Here is a 27896-nt window from a genome sequence, read left to right as displayed (position 1 = left end):
TGACTGAGACGCCTTTGGCCTCCCTCGTCACCAAACACAGATGCCCTCAAGTGCGTTAAAAAATGGGTCACTATTGGATGAAAAAAATGCTGATTTCAAATGCACCTGCCGCGGGGGGGGGGGGGGTTCCCCTTCGAGCGCCCAGGGCCCCCCTCTCTTGCTTTCAGTTTCCCTTGTGCTGCTGAAAGGCTGAGCCCCTGCACCCCCCTCCGAAGCACCACCGCCTGCTCCCACATTCCAGAGAACAAAAGTGCCGTCAGGGCGGCGGTAATCCCCCCTCGGAGGGTCACATGGGCTCGGCCGGGCACCAGGAGGCAGGACATCTCCCCGGGAGCAGAACGGCGCGGTGCCCGCTCTCCCTGCACGACCCCCGGAGGATGCGGACGAGAGATGCCCGAACAGTACTCGGAGAGTGAGGGGCGGTCCTCGGCAGTGCAGGGAAGAGGAGGTGGGCTCTGAAATCAGGACACGGTGTTAGAAGAAACCGGCGTCGGTCTCTGAAATCAGGACACGGATTACAAAGAACTGGCGACGGTCCTCGGGAGAGAGCGAACTTGGAATTCATAAGTTTGCGAACTTTGAGCGGGCGTTTCGCGAAGTTTATAGGACGTTTTGCGCATTCTTCCTGCGTTGTGATCCGCGGATATTTTTCAGTCGGAGGACATTTGATGCGCAGACTTTGAGCTTTTAACCCCCCAGGCCACCGTTTGCCCTTGCATTGAAAACTCCGTGCCTTGGGGGGGGCTGTCACATGTCCCCCGAGGAGGACCCCCCTGCGCCGGCAGGTGGTCGCTGCAGGACTTTCCCGCGCCCCGCGCTTTGTCCTGCTCGCGGACTCTGAGTGGACACTGGCCCTCGAGTGAGGGACCCCGGGCCCTGCAGCTGGGGTTTGATGCCCTCTTCCCGCCTCTCCTCTCCTAGGTAGGGGACCCTGCTGGACTGGCCCAGCCTGCAGCGCCCGTGAACTTTTCAGGACTCCTGCGAATGGTACTTTGCGCATCTCCTGGGACCAGTGACTGAAAGGAGTGTTTCTGCGGCTCCTCGGCTGGAGTTTGGCACCCCGGTCTGTGTGCTCATCCCCCCAGTGCCCCCCGCGCCGCCGCCATGCCCTCTGGGTACAGCCAGCGCTCCCTGACCGTGCTGCTGCTCCTGGGGGTCCTGGCCGCCATCATGTCGGTGCTGGCCGCCACCCTGGTCTTCCAGATCCAGGCGCAGCAGGGGGCGGTGAAGGAGGCGCCCCCGCTGCCCCCCGGGGTGCTGTTGCCCGCCTGCACCGGCCTGGCCGCCCTCTGCCTGACCCTCAACGCCTGCTGCGTCATCGTCTGCCTGCTGCATGCCTACTTCAGCACCGAGGTGTGCCGGGAGCAGGGCCCGGGGCCCGAGAGGTGACGACAGCTACTTCCCTGCAGCGGGCCGGGCTCGTGTCCTCATATGGGGGTGCACCACACCGGGGTTACAGCCAGTGACATCTGGGCTGGGCCTAGCGCCTGCTCAGGGGTGTTACCTAGGGAGTGGTGAAACGCATAGGGAGTAAAGTCTCCTTACAACATAGTACAGGTGTAGAGTTACACAGGGAGTGGAGAAACGCATAGGGAGTAAAGTTTCCTTACAACATAGTACAGGTGTACAGTTACACAGGCAGTGTTGAAATGCATACAGAGGAAAGTCACATTACAACATAGTACCGGCATATGGTTATAATGGTAGGGGTGAAATGCATAGGGAGTAATCTCACATTACAACATAGTATTTGTGTATATTAACATACCATCCTTCAGCCTGTAGTCAAACATAGCGGTGAATTTTACCGCAGGCCAGCCAGATTTACAGTTACATAGGTAGTGGTGAAATGCATAGGTAATAAAGTAACGTTACAACATAGTACAGGCGTAAAGTTACAAAGGTGGTTTACATAACACCCCTCTATCTGCAGTAAATCACAGTGCTGGATTTTACAGCAGCCCAGCCAGGTGCACAGTTACATAGGCGTTGTACATTGCATCCTTCTGTCTGTAGTATAATACACAACACAGTCACATTTAAAGTTTGTATAGGCGTACCGAGAGGGGCTTGGGGTACAGCTGTACTCAATGTGTATATATAGGGAGGCTTGTGGTACCGCTGCACTCCCTATATATAGGGGGGCTTGGGGTACTGCTGTGCTTCCTATATGTAGGGCGCGTGGGGTACCGCTGTACTCTCAATATATAAAGGTGCTTGGGATGCCGATATACACTCTATATATAGGGTGGCTTAGGGTACCGTCTGCTCCCTAAATATAGGGAGGCATGGGGTACTGCTGTACTCACAAAATATAGGGAGAATTGGGGTACAGCTGTACTCTATATATAGGGGGGCTTGGGGTACCGCTTTGATTCCTAAATATAAGGAGGCCTGGGTAGCGCTGTACTCCCTATAGAGATGCGTGGGTACCATGCTCAATAACATCCTCTGGATCCCATCGGCCAGCTCCTCGTTTGGGGATCCTGCTAAGCGGATGGAAGTAGTTACTATGAACACATCCGCCTTCAATGATGAAGAGGAGGCTTTGGTTGTTCCTCAAGGAGCATCTAAGTGAGGGTGAGGCCTGAGCTTGTGGTGGTCTCGGCACTGGGCGGCTCAGAGGGGGTGGGTCAGAGGAGGCCTCTCCTCCTGGGGTTAATGGACCTTTAGTGGATCCTTCCATGTTCGTCGATTGGATATCTGCTGGTGGTATGGGAGATATAGCGCTATATTGGCATGTCTCGTATGGGCTCGCGCTTGTAGGGAGTGCGGAACAGTCGTCTGAATGGTTTAATGTGCATGATGTAGGGGTCAGGAGAGGGTGTTCGTGGGGATGCCTGTGGGATCCGTCCAGTCCAGGGGTATAGGGTAGGCAGGGAGTAATATTAATTACACCAGAGTGATGAGAGTAACTTAGGCAATTCTGCGTTACTCTTTGATGGGAATTTACCATTAATAATGTGATTGCGCCTACTCGCATAATTAAGAGTAATTTGTGGGGGAAATCCTACAGTCAGGGCACCTGTAGCGAGCGCGAGTGGCTGCTCGCACTGCTGTTCATCTCCCGCTGCACTTATTGCTGTTTGTATTGAAAAATGAATCCTCAGAGTCCGTTTGGGCGCCAGGGTGCATTTTGCACTAAGAAGCTCGTGCTAAATGCCGGGTGTAAATTGGGGAAAAATCCTAACCCACGTGCACATTTAACGTCACCAATCGGCTGCTCGCGCTGCTATCCATGTGCAATGGCATTTTGCACTATTTCTTAGTGAAAATGCATTGCCACGTAAGTAATGCCGCGTGACTGCACTACATGGAATTACGAGAGTTACGCCCACCCCTAGTACTGCGAGGCTGCAGGGGGTGAAGGTGAATACGAAGCTGTGGGTCCTGGGCGAGACATGCTACCTGATGTCTTTGGGTACAGGCAGGCCACTGGAATTATGCGATTGTGCGGTTGCAGCGATTTTCGCATAATTATAGATTTGCTTAATTTGCAAGAGAATTCATCATCTGCCGCATAATCTGCAGCTTTTAACAAAAAAATATTTCTCAAACAGTTCAGAAGTTACTAAAAATGTAGCAACACGTGTTGCAGCGCAGAGGAAGTCCCTTTAGCAAATCTACCCTGGCCACCTTTCTGTTGCTTATTGCTACATTTGAGTGTTAAACGGGTACTAATGAGGCCGCAGCTTCTACCCAGACAGTGTTACCAATTTCAAAAATGCTGAAAAAATGAAGTCATACTATTACAAAATGTGCAGCATTATGCCGCATATTGGCTTTTTCTGGCTGCATAATTTGCTCAATCCTGCCGCATAATTTGGCCCTATCCTGCCGCAGAATTCCAGCGGTCCTGGCAGTCGAGGAGTGCATCTAGTGTGCTAACAATACATTTGGAGACTGTGGGTCACCTCAGCTCCCACCTGACACCAACACTGAGGGTGCACTTGTGCTGAAGGCTGGGTGGGCAGGCCCGCTTGCTGTTACTTTGAGACAGTTACGCATTCCAAAGCTGTGATGCATATTGCTGTCACACTCGACAGGGGAGTTCTTAAAATGCTACAGCTGTGGCATTCGGACCTGTGTGGTGTGACATCACACTGCTTGCTGGAGGTGCCGGCACCAGGTTCTTGATAATACCATATATTTGGCAAAGGGGTTAGGCCAAGATTCTCAACTCCCGAGATGAGTGACACACACAGACAAGTTGGACATTAATGTGTCCTCAACAGGTGTGTGGGAAAATGGAGCCTCTAGGCGCTTTCCTGCCGAGCCGCCAGTCTCTGCCTGCTTCGGGGTGCCTGTATTTACTTACATACATAGATTTTGGTGCTAATGCAGCCCGGGTCTGGGCGAGGTCAGGCACGGATGTGTGAGGGCACACTCATGCGTGAGCAGATCAGAGTCTGGGATGCATGCTTTCCTTTCCAGAAGCTGGAAGAGTTTTTAGGACCCGGAGCAGGCCACTCCAAGGGCACCCAGTGAGCTCATTACCCAGCCTTGCATCCCTAACAATCCTCAGCCATAGGCATTCTAGAATGCTGCCCTGTTCAATGACGTCTGGTTGGGTTTGAGAGCTGTGGTGACATCATTCACCTGATGGACTGTTTAAAAGTTAATATCTGTTGTCAAGTTTTCTCCAATATCTGTCTCGACGTCCGGTTGACTGCAGCACCATACGTCAGGTTTAGAAGTCAGTTATATATGTTGCGAGGTGACATCACTGCCATTGGTATAGCGCATGTTCTGCCACTAGCATGGCTTCAGTGAGCTTTGGAGACTGCATCCAGTCTTATGATTTATTTTTTACATTAGTTATCCTTATTTCTTTCTTATGTTGGACTTATGTTTGTTACATGGCCTCCATATGTTTTTTTTTGTATTATCACCCTGTGGTGTACTGTGCAGTTTTAGAGGGACTGACCTCATGGCATTAATTTCCCTCTGTTTCCACAGTGTGGCAAAAACTGCACCAGCTCTCATGGAAGAGCCAGGGGGCAATACAAAACACATGCTTTATTGTAATGGTAAGAAAGTGAAACACAGACTTTAGAAGCACCAGGAGAGAAGCTTCCCCCCACTCTCTCATCCAAAGGCCCTTGAATGGGCCTGTCAGCGGCAAGTGACTACCCATAAATCTGCATACATTACCCTTTTGCTCCATTGTGTCGGCCATGTTTGAGTGGTGTCGTTCTGGAGAGGCCTGCTCTCGCGGGCTCATTAGCCTCGCTGCTCACGTCGGCCCTGTCGTTCCCACGTCTCCTGTCTGTCACACTGAATTACTGACCTACATTTCTGCGGCTTTGGTGAATATACGGGGTAGAGAGTTGCAGAAAAGCTTATCGCTGTTCGATTGTATGACACAACAACAAAACAAGCTGCTGCTCCTCTGTCCTAGGCAGTGGTGCCAGAAACTAAAGCTGATGCAGAAGGGTTTCAGGAGTCCCAAAAGTGTATTTAATTGGAAACCGCTCCACACACAGGTGTTAGTAAAAACATTCTGTGTACAATAGTTCCATGAGACTTTTCAATCTTTGTCTAATGTTGGAACCTTTTACGCAGGTCTGAACTGGAGAAAAACAAGTCTTTTTTTCTTAATATCAACTCATGTGGTTAGTAATGAAGGGAACTGGTTTGGGGGCCACCCTCTTAAATAGTCCTTTTATTGGGGGTAAGGGCGCACGCACCAATTTCCGTTGAGATGATACAAACCTGTTTTAAAAAGCAAACGTGGAGTGTGGCCATCCTTGGAAGAGGCTACTTTTAAGATTGCATGATCTTTTCCGCACCTGCAGTTACTTACAAACATATCTCATGTAAAGCACAGGATTTCGAGTTAGGTTCTAGTCCCTTGGATCCAGGCGAGGCTACGTTACCATAGATACCAACTGATGCTCCTTTGGTGGACGGGGTTGGCTGTCTCGCTAATGACGCACCACAATATGTGCTTGAAACAGCAAATATGTTCTCTAATCTCTACCTCGTTAGTTATTCTTTCCTCTTGAAGAGAGTGCAGTCGCTGTCGGATGGTTGTCGGCTCACCCTCTGACGGTCGAATGCCAGACCAACGACACTGTCCGTGGCATCGTCCTGACGCCTCCACCAAAACTTCAACAGAACATTTCTTGGCCAAGACATAGGTTTACTATCCTAAAGTCAAACATGTAGGTGCCTTATCCTTTCTATAGGGGGCGCTGTGCTCCCTAATGTTGTTGGAATGGAGCACTGCCATCTGTAAAAGGGGGACCCGCCACAGCGCTGCGTAGTCCACTGGCACCACCTCCCCACAGCGACCAGTTCCAAGTATATGCCACAGACCACTTGGTTTTTAGCTTCATTATCATATCGGAAAAGGAAAAATAACAAAGTAATTATGCTTTTCTTCTTTGTTTCCAATGTTTTAGGGGCGACTGGTTCCTTTTGGACACTCGTATTATTCGACACGTAGCTGTCGGCCTCTTCTGCTTCGGCGTGGCTGTGTATTTGGCAGGTAAACATTTGTTTATTTCAAAGACTCTGCACTGTTCAATCCCTTTCAAACCAAACAAGAGAAGTCTGAGTGGCTGGAAAGAGTGGTACTGGGCATGGAGAAAGATGTCCACGTTTAACGGTGGAGAAAGACAGTTACTCTTTGAGACTGACCTGTAGGAAAACAGGATGAGACATTATTTCATTTACTCCGAAGAAACACTTGTCCTTTTAGAAACACCGGACTGAGGAACATACACCGGTGTCTCTACTTATCAGCCCATATCTTGATGAACACCAATGAACCAGTCATCTATTTCCTTTATTGCTTATAGTTTCCAAATTCCAAAGATTCTTCTGCACAACATCCAACATGCTTTATAGGGGCCTTTCATTGAAGAGAAAAAAAGGCAGTCCTATCTAGCCACTACTACACCACCCACAATTACCAATAGAAGGGATTCTAGAGTGTGTCTTTATTTGACGATGTATGCTTGGGTTCTGGACCGACTGAGGCATTACTCTTCCCTTAAAGGCCATTTCCACATGTCTGAAATTTGTTTGTTACTTATCTTGTAAAATTTATCACAGAATGACCAACTTTATAGGAAATTTCCTCCAGTAGAAAATTCACATCTTCAAAAGTTTGTATCCACTAAATCCTAAAGATATATTTTTCAAAAAATCTCTTTCCTTCCTTTAGGAATACTGGAGAACAGCATACACTGTTCACATTCCGCGTGGCTAGAAACATACATTCTTTGGGATTTCTATGTTCTAATGATCTCCGAGGTTTCACTATAAGATTTCCTCTTCTAGAGATGAGCAACATTCTCAAAAATTGCTTCCTCATGTCTCTATGAACATGAGGAAACAACGTCTTGAAGTTAGTGAAATTGCACATTTTCCTTGCATATATTTGCCAGATAATACAATACAAAAAATTGGATTTGCAAATTTAATATTCTTAAAATACTACTACTATAGTTAAAGTTACTTAGTAGTTGCCAGCTAAATTGATACACCTATCCTGTTGGGCAATATGTTGTTTTGCCTGATCGTAAATCCTGTACATCATCTCCTCGTCTCACCGAATTAACTCTTGAAATGGTCCCTCTATGGTGATCTTCCAAGGCCATATTGAGCACATGGTGGCCATTTTCAGATCTTGAAATTCCTTTGCTTTGGTTTTTGCTGTAGATGGTGTCAAGAATAAACCACAACAGTTAACTACTGCACCCACCGCCTCGTTTGAAATGTATGTGCACCCAGATTAAATCTGGTCAGATCTGCATTCTGTAACACTGCTTTTTATTTAGCAGTGTTGATCAAAAATCCTTTTATGTCTCTAAAATACTTCCAAACTATGCAATTGGAGGTGCGCTCACCCTCTAAGTTCACATAATACAGACAAACATCCTAGTATTAAGCTCTGATTTTGGTTTATTTTTTTATACCCTTTTTTAAAGTGGAGGCCTCTGTTGTTTCCAGTTATCGTTGCATACTTTTTTACTCCCTTCTTGCTGGCCGTATTGTGAGGGTCCACTGCTTTCCGCTATTCCATGCAAATCTTAGAGGCCATATTTGAGGGGAGTACTAATTTAGCAGGCCATTCCTTATTTGCAGAATTTTTGTAAATTCAGGCTTTTAGGTTGAGTAACATAAACCCGGGGCAAGATGCACGATGAAAGTGGCCACTTGAAGGGATTGCAAGATGCGGACCGACTTTTGCGGCCAATATGTTATATTGTAAATTCACCTACGTGTTATTAATCGGTCAGTTCACATAATAACGCCTTCCAAGGTGTCGCAGAATGACCTGCCTAATTAATATTCATTATGGAGGTCACAATTTGAGACCCTGTGCATTTTGCTACAATCTGAAGGATGGTGGCCTGCAAGGGGCAGAAGACCATCACTCATGCAATTGCATTCCCTTAAGGAACTCAGGCTGGTTTAAAAAAAAGAAATGTTCTCCATTTTGGAAAACCTCAGTGAGGGCAGGCAGGGGTCCAATGGCCCCCTAGATGTTGCGACCCAGATTCTAAAAGGCGAAGGGGTGCAACGGGATCTCCTCCCCTTTGTAAATCAGTCACCACATCAACTCACGAGTCAGTAAGTGATCAGTCGTTTGTGGCTGGAATTATGGTCACAAACCATTAATACATAGGTTACCGATTAGCAATTTGGAAAGAACGGCAATAACATCCTAAATTGCAATCCGATAATTATTTCGAAACACATTTTGCGGTTTGAAAACCCTCCTCTGATTCGCTCTCCTTCCATTCATTCCAAGCGCCACACTGCCAGTGCACGTGACTCCAGTGCTTGATACTGTATGTGTATGGGCCTGAAGCCCCTCCTCCTGACTGTCCACGTGCCCAAAGCTCCTCCCCCTGCCTGTGCATGTGCGACAAGCACACCCACACTCCTAACAGTGTTTGTCCATGGGCAACTACCCTTCACGTTGGCTGCCAATGTGTCCCAGGCCCTCACACTGCATGTACACTTGACCCCAGCACTCACAGTCCCTGTACATGTTCCCTAAGTGCTTTAACACTGCCAGTACATGTCCCAAGTGATTGACACTGCCTGTACACATGCCGGAAGCGCTCACACTCAGGGTTCATATGTTACAAGCCCTTGCATTGCCTCTTAATATGTCTGTAGTGCTTGACACTGCCTGTCCATGTGCCATCAGCCCACACACTGCCTGTCCATGTGCCACAAACCTGGACACTTCCTGTCCACATGCGCCACAAGCTCTCACGATGCCTCTCAATGTGTCTGTAGTGCTTGATACTTCCTGTCCATATGACCCATGCCCTCACACAGCCTACACTTTCCCCAAGCCCTCTCACTGTGTCCATGTGCCACAAACCCTCAAACTGCCTGTCCATGAGCCCTAAGCCCCCACACTGCCCGTCTTTGCCGCAAGCCCTCACACTGCTGCACATGTGCAAAAAGCTCTCACACTGCATCTCAATGTCTCTGTAGTGCTAGTCACTGCCTATGTGCCCCGGATCATCACACGGCCTGTCCATGTGCCTCATACTGCCTGTCCATGTGCCAGAAGCCCTCACACGGCCTGTCCATGTGCCACAAGCTATCACACTGCCTCTCAGTGTTTCTGTAGTGCTTGTTGTTGGACCTAAAGTCCTAGGGTAGCTTGGCTCAGGTGGAAAGGCCTCGTTCCGGAGTAACATGTCGTGCTTGCATCACTCTCGCCTCAGCACTCCAGCGTATCACCACTAAAAACGACACTGCACCAAGGTATTATAAAAGTTAGAAAAGTTTTATCTTTCCTTTTATCAGGTTTCTCTTTTCTTTCAAATGAAACCAATCAGTTTTTATCTACACCACATTAGGGTCAAAACATTTCGTTGTGGTTAAATTGGCAGCACTTAAGTACCTTAGCCCTGATGTGAAATCAAGCGCGCCACCTGGTGGTCAAACACAGCACAGCAAATTCAATAACGCTTTAAATAGAGTCATTAAACATAGCGCTGCACATAGCAATTTCATAGCGCCTTAAATAGAGTCATTAACATAGCGCTGCACACAGCAATTTCATAGCGCCTTAAATAGAGTCAATAACATAGCACTGCACTTGGTAATTTCATAGCGCCTTAAATAGAGTCATTAACATAGCACTGCACTTGGTAATTTCATAGAGCCTTAAATAGAGTCATTAACATAGCACTGCACTTGGTAATTTCATAGCGCCTTAAAAGTGGCCCTTCCGCTTAGCGGTATACTCAGTACCTCATTAGTGCTAACCCCGGCAAGTACCTAAGGCCTTAACGGGACTCTCCGTCTGAGGCGAGGTCCTCGGGCCCCAAACTCCCTTGTCCTGGAGCCCTACAGAGGCAGGAGATGCTGGTGAGGTGGGTCCCAGGTCAGGGGGAAATGTTGTGGCTCACTGGGCCTCCCCAGGGGAGGGGCGAACTCTGGGCCTCTCTACGGCCTTCCGCCCGCCTCCCCCAGGGGTTACCTTTCTCCTCAGCCTTCTCTCGGCCCCTGCGCTGGTTTTCGCCCCTCACGGGCCTCCTCTCAGTCAGCGCTTCACTCGGCGCGGTCCGGCGAGGTGGTGGGGGCTCCACAGGACTCCAGACGGCTCCGGAGTTTCCCTCAGACTTCCAGGGCCCGCGCCCGCAGCCGCCGATGCAGCGCGACCTGCGGGGCGCGGCCCAGTCGGCAAATCACCCGGCGGCGGGGGCGGACTGCGAGACGCCGCCCCCGCCGTCACGTGATGGGGGGAATCCGCTTCACGGCCTTGAGCGGCCCTCACAGGATGGCTCCAGCCCTGGTGAGGCCTTCGCAGGGTTCCAGTGGGCTTTCCTGCCTTCCGACTGCAGCGATGGGGCCCTGGGCTTCTCCACGGGCCCGATGACTATGGGGGAGATCTTTCCGGCCCTGGGCCACAGCGGTGAGCTATTCTCTGAGACAGCCCCAACGGGGGAGGCACAAATTAAGGGGTGGCCGGCAGTTCGGGGGTGGCGAAGTGTTCGGCGCCTAGCGCCCCCTGTCTCCTCACAGCGACGCCCAGGCTCAGGACAGGTTGGTTGGAATGCGGCAGGCCACACGCCAGTGGCAGAACAAGATAGGGGGGACCCAGGCACAGTCAGGAAAATGGTGGGTAAGGTCAGAAATGGTCACTCTCTTCCCCAGTTCTCTTCAGGGGTCCTGACTAGGCGGGGAGCACAAAAAGTTGACGTGATCCCAGGGTCAGAGGCTGAAGGCAGGGCTAGGTCACGAGGTAGGGGGTGGTGTCAACCGAGGGGGGAGAAAAAGCAGGCCCTAAGAACCGTCAGTTCCCCCCCTCTGGCGCTCCTACCTCCCCACTCAGGTGCCTTACTCCTGACTACCTCAGTTCACCACACAAAATGGCCGTCGCACCTCACCTCTATATATAGCCTGGGCCCTGACTGGCTAGAGTGGCCCAGAAGGTTCTGGAACTCCTCATGCCAGCCTATGGCCCAGGTTCTAAGGTGACAGTTTAGGCCACCATTTTGTGGAGGAGCTCTCTCCCTCCCTCCATTTTATGGAAGCGCCTTGCGCCACACCATCAATTAGTGATGATGGGGCACCCAGAGCCTCTAAGTCAACACCAAAAAAAACTAGTGGACAGAAAAATTAGAGGGTAAAGGAAGAAAAAATGAGGAGGGGACAGCCAAAGGGCTGGCAGGTCTAACACGCGTCCCCCCCCAGCTGAAAGTGGGGAGAGCTAGCCAATCCCTTGGGAGTTCTCTTCATTAAGGCGGAAATACCTGGAGAGACCGTCAGCATTGGCGTGGTCCACTCCTGGGCGATGTTCCACCCTAAAGTCCATTCCCTGTAGGGAGATGGACCACCTCAACAACTTAGGATTCTCGCCCCTCATTTGCATCAGCCACCTGAGGGGCCGGTGGTCGGTCTGAACCAGGAAGTGCGAGCCAAACAGGTATGGCCGCAACTTCTTCAGAGCCCACACCACCGTAAAAGCCTCCCTCTCGATCGCACTCCACCTCTGTTCCCGGGGGAGTAGTCTCCTGGATAGGAAAACCACCGGTTGGTCCAGACCCTCTTCATTGAGCTGCGACAGCACTGCCCCGATGCCATGCTCCGACGCATCCGTTTGGACGATGAACTCTTTGGAGAAGTCAGGGGCCCTGAGGACAGGCGCCGCACACATTGCTTGTTTCAAGGTGTCAAAGGCTCGTTGACACACCTCGGTCCATATTACCCGTCGAGGGTGCTTCTTGGATGTAAGCTCAGTCAAGGGAGCCACGATAGTTCCATACCCCTTGACGAAGCGTCGGTAGTAACCGGTGAGGCCCAGAAAAGCTCGGACCTCCGTCTGAGTCTTGGGGGGTTCCCAGGCCATGATGGTTTCAATCTTAGCCTGGAGGGGTTGCACCTTGCCCCGACTCACCAAGTGACCGAGGTACACTACCGACCCCTGCCCGATCCGGCATTTGCTAGCCTTAATCGTCAGACCCGCCTGCTGCAGGGCCTGAAGGACAGCCTGAAGGTGACACAAATGGTCCTCCCAGCTGCTGCTGAAGACGGCGATGTCATCCAGGTAAGCAGCCGAGAAAGCCTCCATCCCGGAGAGGACCTGGTTCACCAGCCGCTGAAAAGTGGCAGGGGCGTTCTTGAGCCCAAAGGGCATCACGCAGAACAGGTAGTGACCCTCAGGGATGGAGAAGGCTGACCTTTCCTTTGCTCCATCTGTCAGGGAGATCTGCCAGTACCCGGATGTAAGGTCAAAGGTACTCAGATATTGGGCAGCTCCCAGCCGGTCAATGAGCTCATCCGCCCTCGGGATAGGATGAGCATCGGTCTTCGTCACAGAGTTCAGTCCCCTGTAATCCACACAGAACCTGAGTTCTGGGGTAGTGCCCGGCAGGGCAGCTTTAGGTACCAGTACCACCGGACTGGACCAGGGACTGCTTGAAGGTTCAATCACTCCCAGCTCCAGCATCTTGGTGACTTCACCATGGATACTAGCCTTCACCTTATCCGACAAGCGGTAGGACTTGGACTTCACAGGTGGGCTATCCCCTGTGTCCACATCATGGGTACACAGATGAGTCCTTCCCGGAATAAGTGAAAACAGTGAAGCAAACTGCTCCAGAACCTGGCGGCAGTCCTTCCGCTGTTCGGGAGTTAGAGATGGTGAGAGGATCACTCCCTCCACCGACCCATCCTTCTCTTGGGACGCGAAAAGATCAGGGAGAGGTTCACTTTCCTCTTCCTCTGACCCATCAGTCACCATCATCAAAGTGACCTCTGATCTCTCTTGGTGGGGCTTGAGGCGGTTGACATGGAGCACCCGATGGGGCTGCCTGGTGGTCTTAAGATCCACCACTTAGGTGACCTTGCCCCTCTTCTCAATCACCTCAAAGGGGCCTGACCAGCGATCCTGGAGGGCGCTAAGCTCTCCAGGCTCTATGACCCACACCTTCTGGCCAGGTGCCAGCTCCACCGGGTGAGCATTTTGGTCATACCACTCCTTCATGACCGTCTGGCTGGCTTCTAGGTTTTCGGAAGCTTGCTTCCACAACCTAGCCATTTGGCTATGAAAGCCCAGCATGTAGCTCACCACATCCGGGGTAAGTTTTCTGGGAGTCTTTTCCCATCCATCCTTCACCAGGCTGAGGGGTCCTTGTACAGGGTGCCCGTACAACAGCTCGAAGGGGCTGAAGCCCACTCCCTTCTGCGGTACCTCCCTGTAGGAGAACAGCAAACAAGGCAGGAGGGCGTCCCATTTCCTCCGCAGGCTCTCGGGCAGACTCCTGATCATGCCCTTCAAGGTTTTATTAAACCTCTCCACCAGACCATTGGTCTGAGGGTGATAAGGGGTGGAGAACCGGTAGGTGACTCCACACTCCTTCCACATAGCCCGCATGTATGCCGACATGAAGTTGGCACCTCTGTCAGACACAACTTCCTTGGGGAACCCCATCCGGGTGAAAATCCCCATCAGGGCCCGTGCCACCGCAGATGCGGTAATGGTCCTCAGAGGAATAGCCTCTGGGTACCGGGTGGCGTGATCTACCAGAACCAGGATAAACCTATGACCGGCAGACGTTGGTGGATCCAATGGCCCAACAATGTCGATGCCCACCCTCTCAAAGGGGATGCCAACGACAGGCAGTGGTTCCAGGGGAGCCTTCAGCTTCACCCCTGTTTTCCCACTAGCTTGGCAGGTGACACATGTCCTACAAAAAGTGTCGGACGTAATCCTCATCTGAGGCCAGTAGAAGTGAGGGACAAGCCGAGCAAAGGTCTTGTCCTGTCCCAGGTGTCCTGCCAAGGGTATCTCGTGAGCCAATTCCAAAAGAAAGGCTCGGTAACGCTGGGGAACCACCAAGGCCCGGGATGATCCATGCACCGGAGCCTTGGGTTCGCTATAGAGGAGACCATCTTCCCAATATATGTGGAAGTTCCCTAAATCATTACCCACTGCCTGGGCTTCGGCCTGCCGCCGTAAGCCCTCAAGGGTGGGGCACTCCTTCTGGGCCTGACAAAACTCCTCCCTGGTAGGTCCTCCCTCCACCTGCCATTCTGCAGGGGTAGGTAAACCCTCCAGGGAAGTCACATCCCCCTCTGTGGACTCCGGGACCACCTCAGTTGCCCCATCCACCTTACGAGGTGCAGATGCGGGGCAGGCTTCCCCTGTCCCCGTTTACCCTTTTCGGCAGCTGGTTGGGCCTTTGTCCCAGGCTCCAACCTCTGTGAACTCCCCCTCCGGGCAGTCACGGACCGTGTGTTGGCACAAGTCCACTCAGGCGACCCCAACATCTCCACATGAGCCTTGAACTCGACCTCCTTCCAGGCCGTATGTTCAAGGTAATTTCCCAACAGACAGTTGACCGGCATGGCAGGGCTTACCGCAACTCGAAGAGGACCCGCAACCCCTCCCCACTCAAAGGGAATCTGAGCCACCGGATAGTGACCCTCTCGGTTGTCAGCCATCACAACCAGGTGGACTACGTTGGGAACCACCTGCTCTGGGGACACCAGCTGACTCCTTACCATAGTCATGCTGGCTCCTGTGTCCCTCAGAGCCTCCATCCTCTGGCCATTGATGGTGACCCATTGCCTGTACTTGGTAGTATTCGAGGGCACATGGGTCTTAGGAACCATCTCGCAGTCTCCCAGGGACACTAATGTTAGCCCTGCCCACTCACCTCCCTTATCTAGGGGCAATTCCTCCCCAAGCACTACACTCGCCACCCCGGGGGTCTTTCCTCCTGTGGGAGGGTGTGGTCTCTTGGGACACTTGGTATCCCCCTTGTAGTGCCCAATCTCGCCACACTCATAGCAACGGACAACCCTAGGCTGCTGACCACGGTCAGGATAAGGGGGTTTGTGGGGGCCAACCTTAGGAGGGAATCCTGATCCCTTTCCCTGCGAACTCTTTTGGGGGCCTTTAGGGAACTCCTTCTTTTTGTCTCCCCCCTCTTTCTTCTGGGAAGGGCCCTGTCCAGTCCTTTGGGAGTCCCCCCCAGTTCCTTTAGAAGACACCCGGGTACTAGCCCAGATGTCCGCCTCCTCTGCAAGCTTCCTAGTATTAGTCAGCTTGCTGTCCACCAGGTGTTGACGCAGCTCCGGAAAACTTTTCTCGAGGAGGTGCTCCCTCAAAAACAGGTTATACAACCCCTCGTAGTCTTTGACCTCACTGCCCTGCACCCAGCCCTCCAAAGCCTTTTTGGCGTAGTCCAGGAAGTCCACCCAATTCTGGGTGGCCAGCTTTTGGCTACCCCGGAATCTCTACCTGTACTTTTCAGGGGTCAGCCCAAAGTTCCTAATCAAGGCGACCCTCATGGTGGGGTAATTGGTCTGCTCCCGTTGTTCTAGGGCTAAAAGGGCATCCCTCCCCACCGGAGGCATGTACCTATACAGACCACCCCCCCACTGAGCTTCCGGGATCCCATGGGCTCGTAAGGAGACCTCATAGGCAGCCAACCACTTGGCGATGTCGTCCCCAAGACCGTAGCTGGCAACTACGTCCTTTGGTAAGTGGGGTCTGGGCTCCCTGGTGACCTCTTTCTGTACGCTGCCACCAACAGGACTACTGGGGGCCCCGAACTGAAGGGCCTTGAGATCCAATTCTTTCAAATGATGCTCATGAAGGAACCTCCGCTCTTCCCTCTCCTTCTCCAAGCGGGCTAATTCCATCCTGAATTGCCTCTCCTCCCTCCTGTCGGCTAAATCAGCCGAAGACAGGCTTCCCCCTGAAGCGCTACTACCGGCGCTTGAAGGCGCCCTGGGTCCTGCAACCATATTGCTGTTCTCAGGGGGAAGAAGTGACTCTGCCCCTTCCATGGTGTCCGGTCCCTCCTCCTCCCGTCCCCCGCTAGGGTGGGCCATTACCCAGGCCCTCAAGCTAGTCTGGAGCTCCTCTCTTTTTGCCCCCCGCTTGAAAAATAACCTCCTCTCCTGGCAGAATTCCTTTAGCTGGGTCACAGTGTACTCTTCTAGACTACCCAGCTCAAACTCCATCCTGCCAGGTGGGGTCCTAAACAATGCGGAAAATAACTCTCAAGGTAAGAGGAACCTTCTTTCAAGAAAAAGCCACACCACAGGACAGGGATAATTTCGGAAAATCCAAAAAGAATCCAACCAGGGAGACAACCTGGAGAAAACTCCAATAAAAACAAAAATCAGGTGTAGGGTGCGTGGCGCACACTGAATTGCTGATGAATGGACGCAAACACAAGCTCAGAATCCCACCGCTGAACACCAACTTGTTGGACCTAAAGTCCTAGGGCAGCTTGGCTCAGGTGGAAAGGCCAAGTTCCAGAGTAACATGTCGTGCTTGCATCACACTCACCTCAGCACTCCAGCGTATCACCACTAAAAACGACACTGCACCAAGGTATTATAAAAGTTAGAAAAGTTTTATCTTTCCTTTTATCAGGTTTCTCTTTTCTTTCAAATGAAACCAATCAGTTTTTATCTACACCACATTAGGGTCAAAACATTTCGTTGTGGTTAAATTGGCAGTACTTAAGTACCTTAGCCCTGATGTGAAATCAAGCGCGCCACCTGGTGGTCAAACACAGCACAGCAAATTCAATAACGCTTTAAATAGAGTCATTAAACATAGCGCTGCACATAGCAATTTCATAGCGCCTTAAATAGAGTCATTAACATAGCGCTGCACATAGCAATTTCATAGCGCCTTAAATAGAGTCATTAACATAGCACTGCACTTGGTAATTTCATAGCGCCTTAAATAGAGTCATTAACATAGCACTGCACTTGGTAATTTCATAGCGCCTTAAATAGAGTCATTAACATAGCACTGCACTTGGTAATTTCATAGCGCCTTAAAAGTGGCCCTTCCGCTAAGCGGTGTACTCAGTACCTCATTAGTGCTATCCCCGGCAAGTACCTAAGGCCTTAACGGGACTCTCCTTCTGAGGCGAGGTCCTCGGGCCCCAAACTCCCTTGTCCTGGAGCCCTACAGAGGCAAGAGATGCTGGTGAGGTGGGTCCCAGGTCAGGGGGAAATGTTGTGGCTCACTGGGCCTCCCCAGGGGAGGGGCGAACTCTGGGCCTCTCTACGGCCTTCCGACCGCCTCCCCCAGGGGTTACCTTTCTCCTCAGCCTTCTCTCGGCCCCTGTGCTGGTTTTCGCCCCTCACGGGCCTCCTCTCAGTCAGCGCTCCATTCGGCGCGGTCCGGCGAGGTGGTGGGGGCTCCGCAGGACTCCAGGCGGCTCCGGAGTTTCCCTCAGACTTCCAGGGCCCGCAGCCGCCGATGCAGCGCGACCTGCGGGGCGCGGCCCAGTCACGTGATGGGGGGTATCCGCTTCACGGCCTTGAGTGGCCCTCACAGGATGGCTCCAGGCCTGGTGAGGCCTTCGCAGGGTTCCAGTGGGCTTTCCTGCCTTCCGACTGCAGCGATGGGGCCCTGGGCTTCTCCACAGGCCCCGATGACTATGGGGGCGGTCTTTCCGGCACTGGGCCGCAGCGGTGAGCTATTCTCTGGGACAGCCCCGACGGAGGTGGCACAAATTAAGGGGTGGCCGGCAGTTCGGGGGTGACGAAGTGTTCGGCGCCTAGTGCCCCCTGTCTCCTCACAGCGACGCCCAGGCTCAGGACAGGTTGGTTGGAATGCGGCAGGCCACACGCCAGTGGCGGAACAAGATAGGGGGGACCCTGGCACAGTCAGGAAAATGGTGGATAAGGTCAGAAATGGTCACTCTCTTCCCCAGTTCTCGTCAGGGGTCCTGACTAGGCGGGGAGCACAAAAAGTTGACGTGATCCCAGGGTCAGAGGCTGAAGGCAGGGCTGGGGCACGAGGTAGGGGTGCTGTCAACTGAGGGGGGAGAAAAAGCAGGCCCTAAGAACAGTCAGTTCCCCCCCTCTGGCGCTCCTACCTCCCCACTCAGGTGCCTTACTCCTGACTACCTCCGATCACCACACAAAATGGCCGTCGCACCTCACCTCTATATATAGCCTGGGCCCTGACTGGCTAGAGTGGCCCAGAAGGTTCTGGAACTCCTCATGCCAGCCTATGGCCCAGGTTCTAAGGTGACAGTTTAGGGGCCACCATTTTGTGGAGGAGCTCTCTCCCTCCCTCCATTTTAGGGAAGCGCCTTGCGCCACACCATCAATTAGTGATGATGGGGCACCCAGAGCCTCTAAGACAACACCAAAAAAAACTAGTGGACAGAAAAATTAGAGGGTAAAGGAAGAAACAATGAGGGGACAGCCAAAGGGCTGGCAGGTCTAACACTTGTCACTGCCTTTTTATGTGCCTATGCCCCTCACACTGCCCGTCTATGTGCCGCAAACCCTCACACTGCCTGTACATGTGCCACAAACCCTCACACTGCCCGCACCATTACAAGCTATCACACTGCCTCTCAATGTTTCTGTAGTGCTTGTCACTGCCTGTCTATGTGTCTCTGGCTCTCACACTGTACATGTGACACAAACCCTCACACTACCTGTCCATGTGACAGAACCCCTTACTTTGTTTGCACGTGCCACATACCCTCACTCTGCCTGTCCATGTGCAACAAACCCTCACACTGTTTGCACTTGTGGGACAAGCTCTCACGTTGCATCTCATTGTTTCGGTATTGCTTGTCACTGCCTGCTCATGGGCCCAAAGCTCCCCCCATGACTGGTCCATGTTTTGGATGCACGTACAGCTAGTAAGGACTGTATACAGCCAGGTTATGCAGGACATAAAAAACACCCACTTGGCCTCTAGAGGACTGATGCTGTTTTTCTTGTCTTCCAGCCTTGTCCATCTACATGTTACTTCTCTTCGAGATGGAGACTGGCGTCACCAGTGCCTGCATTCTGTCCTCCGGGATACTCGTCCTTATGCTCACGGTCACCCATGCCATCTTTAAGGCCTCCCAGGCTCGGCGGCGAGGCCACAATCAACTGGCCAACACTATGTACGAGAACGACTCTGCACATGGAAGCGAGACCCCAGCCAATGGCCTCAACAACATAAAAGAAACCCCAAAACCGAGACCTCGCCCGGAAATCCACAGAGAGTTCTCCTATCCACCATATGTCGAGAAGGCACAACCCACCTCACCTGTACTCAGCGACGTGACATCGGCAAGTAGCCACGGGACGGTCCCTCGCCACCAAAGCAGTATGACTGAGAAAGATGGCTACACCATCCCACGCATGCACCGCACCTTGTCAGCTGAGTCAGGGCTGCTGCAGTCCCATAGTAAGCCCTGGAATGGGATCACCCAAGAGATGAGGACCATGGTAGGGCGGAAACAGGGCGCCACGGCCAAGGACTCTACCTTGGTCTAACAAGTAGCAGCGTTCCCCTCGATGACCTGGTCGAAGGACCGGGACAGAAGACTTGAGCCTGAAGCAGGACTCTATATACTCTTATGTGGCAACAGCACCAGGCCATCTTACAAGCACAAAAATATGGGATGCTTGCATTTAGTGTAAGTGTACCTTTAGTACAAGTGCAAGACTTCTCGCTTAAACAAGCCGCACAAAATATCCTATAAGTCCATGGACACGTAAATCCGCCATGTTCGTTGCAGATGTACAAAACACCAGTATTAGAATATAGTTGAGCAAAACTACATTCTTGTATATCCAAGTGCAAACATCCCTGATACTACACAGATGAGCAACATCTGCCTGCTTGTGCACACAGGTGCAAACACCCTGCAAGGACACAGAGGTGTAAAACTGCTTGCTTCTACAAAGACTTGATTAAAACACCCCATTAGTACACAGATGAGCTAAACTGCCTGATTATACCTGGATGCGCAAAACTCCCTATTAGAACGTAGATGAGCAAAGCTGTCCACCTGCACACTGGAATGCAGTGCAGACTGTTACTACGTAGATGAATTCAACCACCTGCTGCCAGATAATCTGCAAAACATCCCGCGAGGACAGAAAATCTAACACTATAGTTAATAGATTGAAATCTACTCCATCTACAGCAATTGATGCGCAAAGCGGACTTAATACACAGACCTGAGAGCATCTTAGACTATCGAAAGCTGCAGAACACACGGCTTGAACTCTGACGGACAAGCCCATTGGCTGATTTACATGGGGTGAACGGTGGAAGTCTGCTGCAGAAGCGGGCTCCAGGAGGCTCCGTCCACCTCCGCTCCAAGCAGCCTGGACCAGAGCTTTTGACTTATGGCAGTAAAGAATCTTGAGCTGCGCCGCCGGTGATTGGTCGCTTAACAGAAATCTTTCAATAAACGGGTCCTCTGCTAATTTCGAGTTTGTGAAGTTTATTGGAGGAGGCCTTATGGAAAACAAAGTATCTTGGAACACTTCAGAAAAGTGATCTTAGTCTCACAGATAAAACAATCATTATTGACATAAAAATCTGATGTTTCTTAACACATTTATCATAGCACTGTGAGTGGGACAGGGTGATCACATTTTTAGAAGGAGAAATCAAGTTTCTTAGAATGCAGTAACCAGAATTCCTAGAATGAGGTAGCCAGGTCTTATTATGCAGTAACCAGGTCTTAGAAAGCAATAGTTGGGTTTCTTAGAATTGACTATTCAAGTTAATTAGAATGTAGTAATCAGGTTTCTTAACATACAGTAACCAGGTCTTAGAATGCATGGACCAGGTTTCAGTAATTGGGTTTCTTAGAATGCACTATACAGGTTTCTTAGAATGCACCTACAGGCACTAAACTGCTTTCTTTGAACTCAGTAATTAGGTTTCTTAGAATGCAGTAACCGGGTATCTTAAAATGCAGCAATCTGGTTTCTTATAACACAGTTTCTAGAGTTCTAAGAATGCAGTAACCGGGTTTCATAAAATGCAGTAAACATGTTTCTCGGAGTTCCGTTTCTTGCCATGTGACAAGCAGGTTTCTTAGAATGCAGGCACCAGCTTTCTTAGAATGCTGTAACCAGGTTTCTTAGAATGCATTAACCAACTTTCTTAGAATGCTGTAACCAGTTTCCTAGAACGTTCTAATCATGTTTCTTAGAACGCAGTAACCGGGTTTCTTAGAATACAGTACAGTGACCGGGATTCTCAAAATGCTGTAAACCGTTTTCTTTGAATTTAGTAACCCAGTTTCATAGAATGAAGTAATCTGGTTTCCTAGAATGCAGTTACCAAATTTCTTAAAATGCAGCACCAGGTTTCTTAGAATGCAGTAATCAGGATTAATAGAAATGCAGTGCCGGGTTTACTAGAATACAATAATGGGGATGCTTTCATTTCTTTGAAATTAGTCATTGTTTCTTAGAATGCAGTAAACGACTTTCTTTGAACTTAATAATAAGGTTTCTTAGAATGTGGGGACCAGGTTTCTTACAATGCAATACCAGGTTTCATGTAATGCAGTAATCAACTTTCTTACGATGCAATAACCAGGTTTTGAGAATGCAGTAATCAGGTTTCCTAAAATGCAATAAACATGTTTCTTTGCGCTCAGTAGTTAAGTTTCTTAGAGTGCAGAAACCAAGTTTCTTAGAATACACTATTCTTATAGATTAACCATGTTGCTTTGAATCCAGGAGTCTTTGAATACAGTACCCAGGTTTCTTAGAATGCAGTAACCAGGTTTCTTAGAATGCAGTAGCAGGTTTCCTAGAATGCAGTACCCAGGTTTCTTAGAATGCAGTAGCAGGTTTCTTAGAATGCAGTACCCAGGTTTCTTAGAATGCAGTAACCAGGTTTCTTAGAATGCAGTAGCAGGTTTCTTAGAATGCAGTACCCAGGTTTCTTAGAATGCAGTAGCAGGTTTCTTAGAATGCAGTACCCAGGTTTCTTAGAATGCAGTACCCAGGTTTCTTAGAATGCAGTACCCAGGTTTCTTAGAATGCAGTAACCAGGTTTCTTAGAATGCAGTAGCAGGTTTCTTAGAATGCAGTACCCAGGTTTCTTAGAATGCAGTAGCAGGTTTCTTAGAATGCAGTACCCAGGTTTCTTAGAATGCAGTAGCAGGTTTCTTAGAATGCAGTACCCAGGTTTCTTAGAATGCAGTAGCAGGTTTCTTAGAATGCAGTACCCAGGTTTCTTAGAATGCAGTACCCAGGTTTCTTAGAATGCAGTACCCAGGTTTCTTAGAATGCAGTAACCAGGTTTCTTAGAATGCAGTAGCAGGTTTCTTAGAATGCAGTACCCAGGTTTCTTAGAATGCAGTAGCAGGTTTCTTAGAATGCAGTACCCAGGTTTCTTAGAATGCAGTAGCAGGTTTCTTAGAATGCAGTACCCAGGTTTCTTAGAATGCAGTATCAAGTTTCTTAGAATGCAATAACTGGGTTTCTTTGAACAAAGTGACAGTGATCCAGTTTCTTAGAATGCAGTAACCAGGTTTCTTCTAATTCAGCAAAGAGCTTTCTTTGAACTTAAACATTAGGTTTCTTAGATTGCAGGAACCAGGTTTCTTAGAACGCAGTTACCAGATTTCCTGGAATGCAGTAATCAGTTTTCTTACAATGGAATACCAGGTTTCCTGTTAAGCAGAAATCAGGTTTCTCAGAAAGCAATAATCGGGGTTTGAGAATACAGTAATCAGATTTCTTAAAATGCAATTAACATGTAATTTGGTTTCTTAGAGTGAAGGGACCAGGTTTCTTAAAAATGCAGTAATCTAGCACAGTAACCAGGCTCCTTAGAATAGATTTACGAGGTTTCTTAGAATACAGTAACCATGTTTCTTAGAATGCTGTAACCAGTTTCCTAGAATGTTCTAATCGTGTTTCTCAGACCGCAGTAACTGGGTTTGTTAGAAAACAGTGACCGGGATTCTCAAAATGCTGTAAATCGCTTTCTTTGAATTTAGTATCCCCGTTTCATAGAATGAAGTAATCGGGTTTCCTAGAATGCAGGTACCACGTTTCTTAAAATGCAGTACCGCGTTTCTTAGAATGCAGTTATCGGGTTTATTAAAATGAGGTGCCGGGTTTCCTAGAATACAATAATGGGGTTTCTTACCTTTCTTCAGATGAGTAATTAGGTTTCTTAGAATGCATTAAACAGCTTTCTTTGAACTCAGTAATTAGGTTTCTTAGAATGCAGTAACCTGGTTTCTTACAATGCAATACCAGATTTCTTGGAATGCAGTAATCAACTTTCTACACTGCAGTAACCAGGTGTCTCAGAATGCAATAATCTGGTTTAGAGAATGCAGTAATCAGGTTTCTTAAAATGCAATAAACATGTTTCTTTGAGTTTAGTAATTTGGTTTCTTAGAGTGCAGAAACCAAGTTACTTATTAAGTAGTAATCTGGTACAGTAACCAGGTTTCTAAGAATGTACTAATCATGTTTCTCAGAATGCAGTAATTGGTTTACTTTGAACACAGTGACCAGGATTCTCAGAATGCTGTAAACCACTTTATGGAACTTAGTAATTTATTTCTTAAAATGCAGTAACCCGGTTTCATAGAATGCAGTAATCGGGTTTCCTAGAATGCGGTTACCATGTTTCTTAAAATGCAGCAAATCAGGCTTCTTAAAAATGCAGTGCCGGGTTTCATAGAATACAATAATCAGGTTTCTTAGCTTTCTTTGAATTCTGTAATTTGGTTTCTTAGAATGCAGTAATCCGCTTTCTTAGTATGCAATACCAGGTTTCTTACAATGCAGTAATTAGCTTTCCTACAATGCAGCATCAGGTTTCTTGGAGTGCAGTAACCTGGTTCCTTAGAATGCAGTTAGCAGGTTTCTTAGAGCGAAGAAACAAGATTTCTTGAAACAAATTAATCATGTTTTTTTAGAATGCAGTAAACAGTTTATAAATTTTTGTATTTAGTAACGAGTTTTCTTGGAATGCAGTTACCAAGTTTCTTAGAATGCATCAGCCAGGGAACTTAGAATGCAGGAATCTGCTTTCCTACAATGCAGCACCAGGTTTCTTAGAGTGCAGTAACCAGGTTATTAAGAATGCAATAATTATGGTTCTTAGAGCGAAGAAACAAGATTTCTTAGAACACAGAAATCATGTTTTTTTAGAATGCAGTAAATAGTTTATTTATTTTTAGGGCTCGCGCCTGTGTTGCAGTGCGAAGCACTGCTCGCGCAGCGAGCACCCTTTTGTATGGGGTTTTGAAAGCTGACCACACGCTCGTGCGTATGATCAGGCTTCCGCAATCAGGCATTGGCTTTCGCGTGTTTTTTTAAAAAAAAAGGTACACGATTGGGCAAAGGCGGGCGCATGTCCCGCCTTTGCAACGCCCATTCCCGTCCGTGTCTAGCACGCGCAGCAGTGTGCGTTCGCCTCGCTGCCGCGCTCCCTCCCCTCGCTCCTCTGTGGTTAATACAGACACAAATCTGATGGGTAGATGATTCCCCTCAGCCGCACACAATAGTAGGGTTATTTGCAGACATGTTATTCACGCTAGATTATTCAAATAAAATATCTCCTAACCAGCTTGTCATTTCCTCGTAAACGATGTGACATTTCTTTTGTCACATTCTGCAACGTAACTCTCATGGTTACAACGAGGGCATATCTATGTTTTTAACCGAAGGTTTGGATTCATTAGTATAAGAAAACGATGTCCTCAAAGTTCAACCGGGGCCGCTGTAGGAATAGGAGTGATTCAAATGCGGCCAAGACTTCCGATTTCATTTTATCATTACCTGGGTAAACAGTATTGAACAAAACAAAATATGAAGCATACATTAGAAATTAAATATGTTCTGCGGATTGTAGTGAATTTCCATTCTGGTTTTTTTAAACACATGGCCCCATATTTTAATCTCCTCCCTATAGGCAACTACATTAGAAAACATGATGGTCGGGAAATGACACGTTCTGCTGTATTGAAAAAGGACCTACCGATCTAGCAAAAGCAGAATTTATCATCCTGTTACATTATTCAGTTTCCTATATTCCCTAAATGAAATTATGCTCCTGTTTGCCAACTCTGCTCTCTGTTTGCGAGTCTGCGATCATGTAATTAATTGTGCAGCGCTTACTAAAGTCTTTCTCTGCTTAAACCCAGCTCACCCTCCTCTGCACTCCTTGCAACGAAACATCTTTTGGACCCACGTTACTGCCCAAATCCTGGCCCCCCCCATACTCCCCTCCCAGAGCATTACCTCGGTTATTATTGAATCTGGGTGCAATGTTTTCTTCAGTCGAACTTGCCTTCTTCACCCCTCCCCCCGGGCCCCTCACATACGTAACGGCCCTTTCATGTCCCACAGTTCAATGGTATGTGCCAGTCATGGCCAATGTTATGGACGGCGTAAGCTCATGGTGAAACCTTGGGAAGGCTAGACATAGCGCCTTGTGTAGTAAAGCGCTGCGACTGGGCAATGGCGAAGCCGAATAAAGATATCACGTCTATTTTCGCAACAAATGTTTCCAATATTCCTCAGCACGTTTCTGAGAGTAAGATGTCTTAAAATGTATCTGCCGCGAAAAATGTCAAATTGAAGATGAAGCATGCCCGTGACAAAATGGATCCCTTTCTTGTAAGTCAGCACATGGGATCAATGGGCCTGCTGTGGATATTGGTGTTCACCTGCAGGTTCTCAGGTTTGAATCTTCAAAGCTTCTTGTTTGCACTCTTTTAAGATCGATAATGAGAAAAACTGAATTGAACAACAACAATAGGTGTTAATAAAAAGGATTATTTGCTTTTTTGACATCAATATGAAATAAGTCAGAAAGGCAGCTTAGTGGCCTGGGCACACAATGCTGAGAGATCAGTGCCTAACATACAAGCCACATATTTCATTCTCGACACTATAACCCATATAAGTTGTGTGTCTGCGGTGTGGATCTACGTGCAGATCAGAGCTCCATTCCATCCAGGCTTGCTCAAAAGATGTAAACTACTACTACTGGATATATCTGTGTGTAACCTACAATCCAGAGGTTCCAAACCCAGTGAGGTAGCTCGGTGTATTCATGCACGAGCTTCAAGTGTCTGTATGTAACCATCAAGTCCCAGGCTCAAATTACAGTAAATTGTTAGAAACATGGAAGATATTTGCTCCATTACTTTGTATCAACAAGCATTGGCATAGCCAATAGGTCTCGCTTTTGGGACCTTATAAGTATTTAGTTATGCAGCACAATATCCTTGGTGCAACAATATTAACTGTTGCATGATTAAACACTTGTAAGGCCCCAAAGGCGAGACCTATTGGCTATGCCAATGCAATAGGTCTCGCATTTACAATACCTTTTATATAGGTTTTAAAACAAAAACAAAAGGCATTGTTATTTGCAATGTCAATAGCTCAAACTCGCGTAAACGTGAGACCTATTGCATTGCAAATGCTTGTTTTATTTAGTAATTAGTCTTCTTGGAATGCAGGTACCAAGTTTCTTAAAAACACCAGCCAGGGTTCTTAAAATGCAGTAGTCAGCTTTCTTCCAATGTAGCACTGGGTTTCTTAGAGTGCAGTAACCGTCTTTCTAAGAATTTAAATCGAGGGTTTCAGAGTGAAGTATCGAGGTTTCTTAGAACACACTAATCATGTTTCTTAAAATGCAATAAACCTGTTCGGTTAAGCTCAGTAATTTGGTTTCATAGAGCGCAGGAGCACAGTTTCGTAGAGCGCAGGAATCCGGTTTCATAGAGCGCAGGAACCAGGTTTCCTAGAATGTAGTAATCTGGGACAGTAACCATGTTTCTTCGAATGCAGTAATCGTGTCTTTTTAAATGCTCCAACAACCAGGTTTCTTAGAATGCAGTAATCACTTTTCTTAGGATACAGTTACCAGTTTTCATACAGTGCAGTAACCAGATTTCTTAAAATGCAGGGCATATTTTATGTTTATTTGAGCTCAATATTTTGGTTTCTGAGAATGGAGGAACCAGGTTTCTTAGAATGCAGTAATGTAGTAAGAGTAACCAAGCTTCTTAGAATCCAGGTGTCGTAGAAGCCAGTAACCTTGGACAGAGGGAGATAGGTGACGGGGACAGTGAGACAGGAAAGGGGACACCAGGGGAACCGAGAGAGAGGTGCCAGTGACAGAGAGACCAATAAGGAGGCACCAGGGACAGAGAGAGAGAGAGAGATAAGGAGTACCACAGACACCAGAGAGGAACAAGTATAGATTTTTTCATTGGGTTTGAACCCAATGCTTTGGGCTAATTGATAAGGAGCAAGTCCCAAACTTTGGTGCACAGTCGTTAGTATTTGCCATGAATCTCAGTTCTTGCAGTCTCAGTCCCCGATTGCAAATGTCCCTTCGATCACAGTCTCACTCCTGACCATTTACAATAGTCTGAGTGTAATCGTGCACCGGGGTTTTGGTGAAACACCCTCAAATCTTACTTAAATGGGCCCTTGTCTTAAAATCTCTTCTGTGGCTTGCCCTGGGTGGCCATGGGTCTACCCGTGGAGTGGAAAGAAGTCCAGCAGCTACAAGGACAGAAATAAAAAACACTTGTGCCAAGAATGGCCATTTTGGTGTGCAGGACCCGCCATGAACAGCCTATGCAGAGGTGAAAGGTGGCTGGGGGAGGCAC

At 48.7% G+C, this 27896-nt stretch overlaps 1 protein-coding gene across 1 annotated transcript; it reads left to right on the top strand.

Moving 5' to 3' along the window:
• Window positions 1-267: 267 nt before the first annotated feature.
• Window positions 268-20700, top strand: TMEM221 (transmembrane protein 221). Its single transcript, XM_085637828.1, has 3 exons — window positions 268-1385; window positions 6408-6493; window positions 19220-20700. The coding sequence occupies exons 1-3, from the start codon at window positions 1105-1107 to the stop codon at window positions 19756-19758; spliced, it is 906 nt and encodes a 301-aa protein (XP_085493954.1). The 5' UTR covers window positions 268-1104; the 3' UTR covers window positions 19759-20700.
• The last annotated feature ends 7196 nt before the right edge of the window (window positions 20701-27896 follow it).

Source organism: Triturus cristatus, chromosome 12 (assembly GCF_964204655.1).
Source record: "Triturus cristatus chromosome 12, aTriCri1.1, whole genome shotgun sequence".
Taxonomy (NCBI): domain Eukaryota; kingdom Metazoa; phylum Chordata; class Amphibia; order Caudata; family Salamandridae; genus Triturus; species Triturus cristatus.
This window is presented reverse-complemented; position numbering and strand designations above follow the sequence as displayed.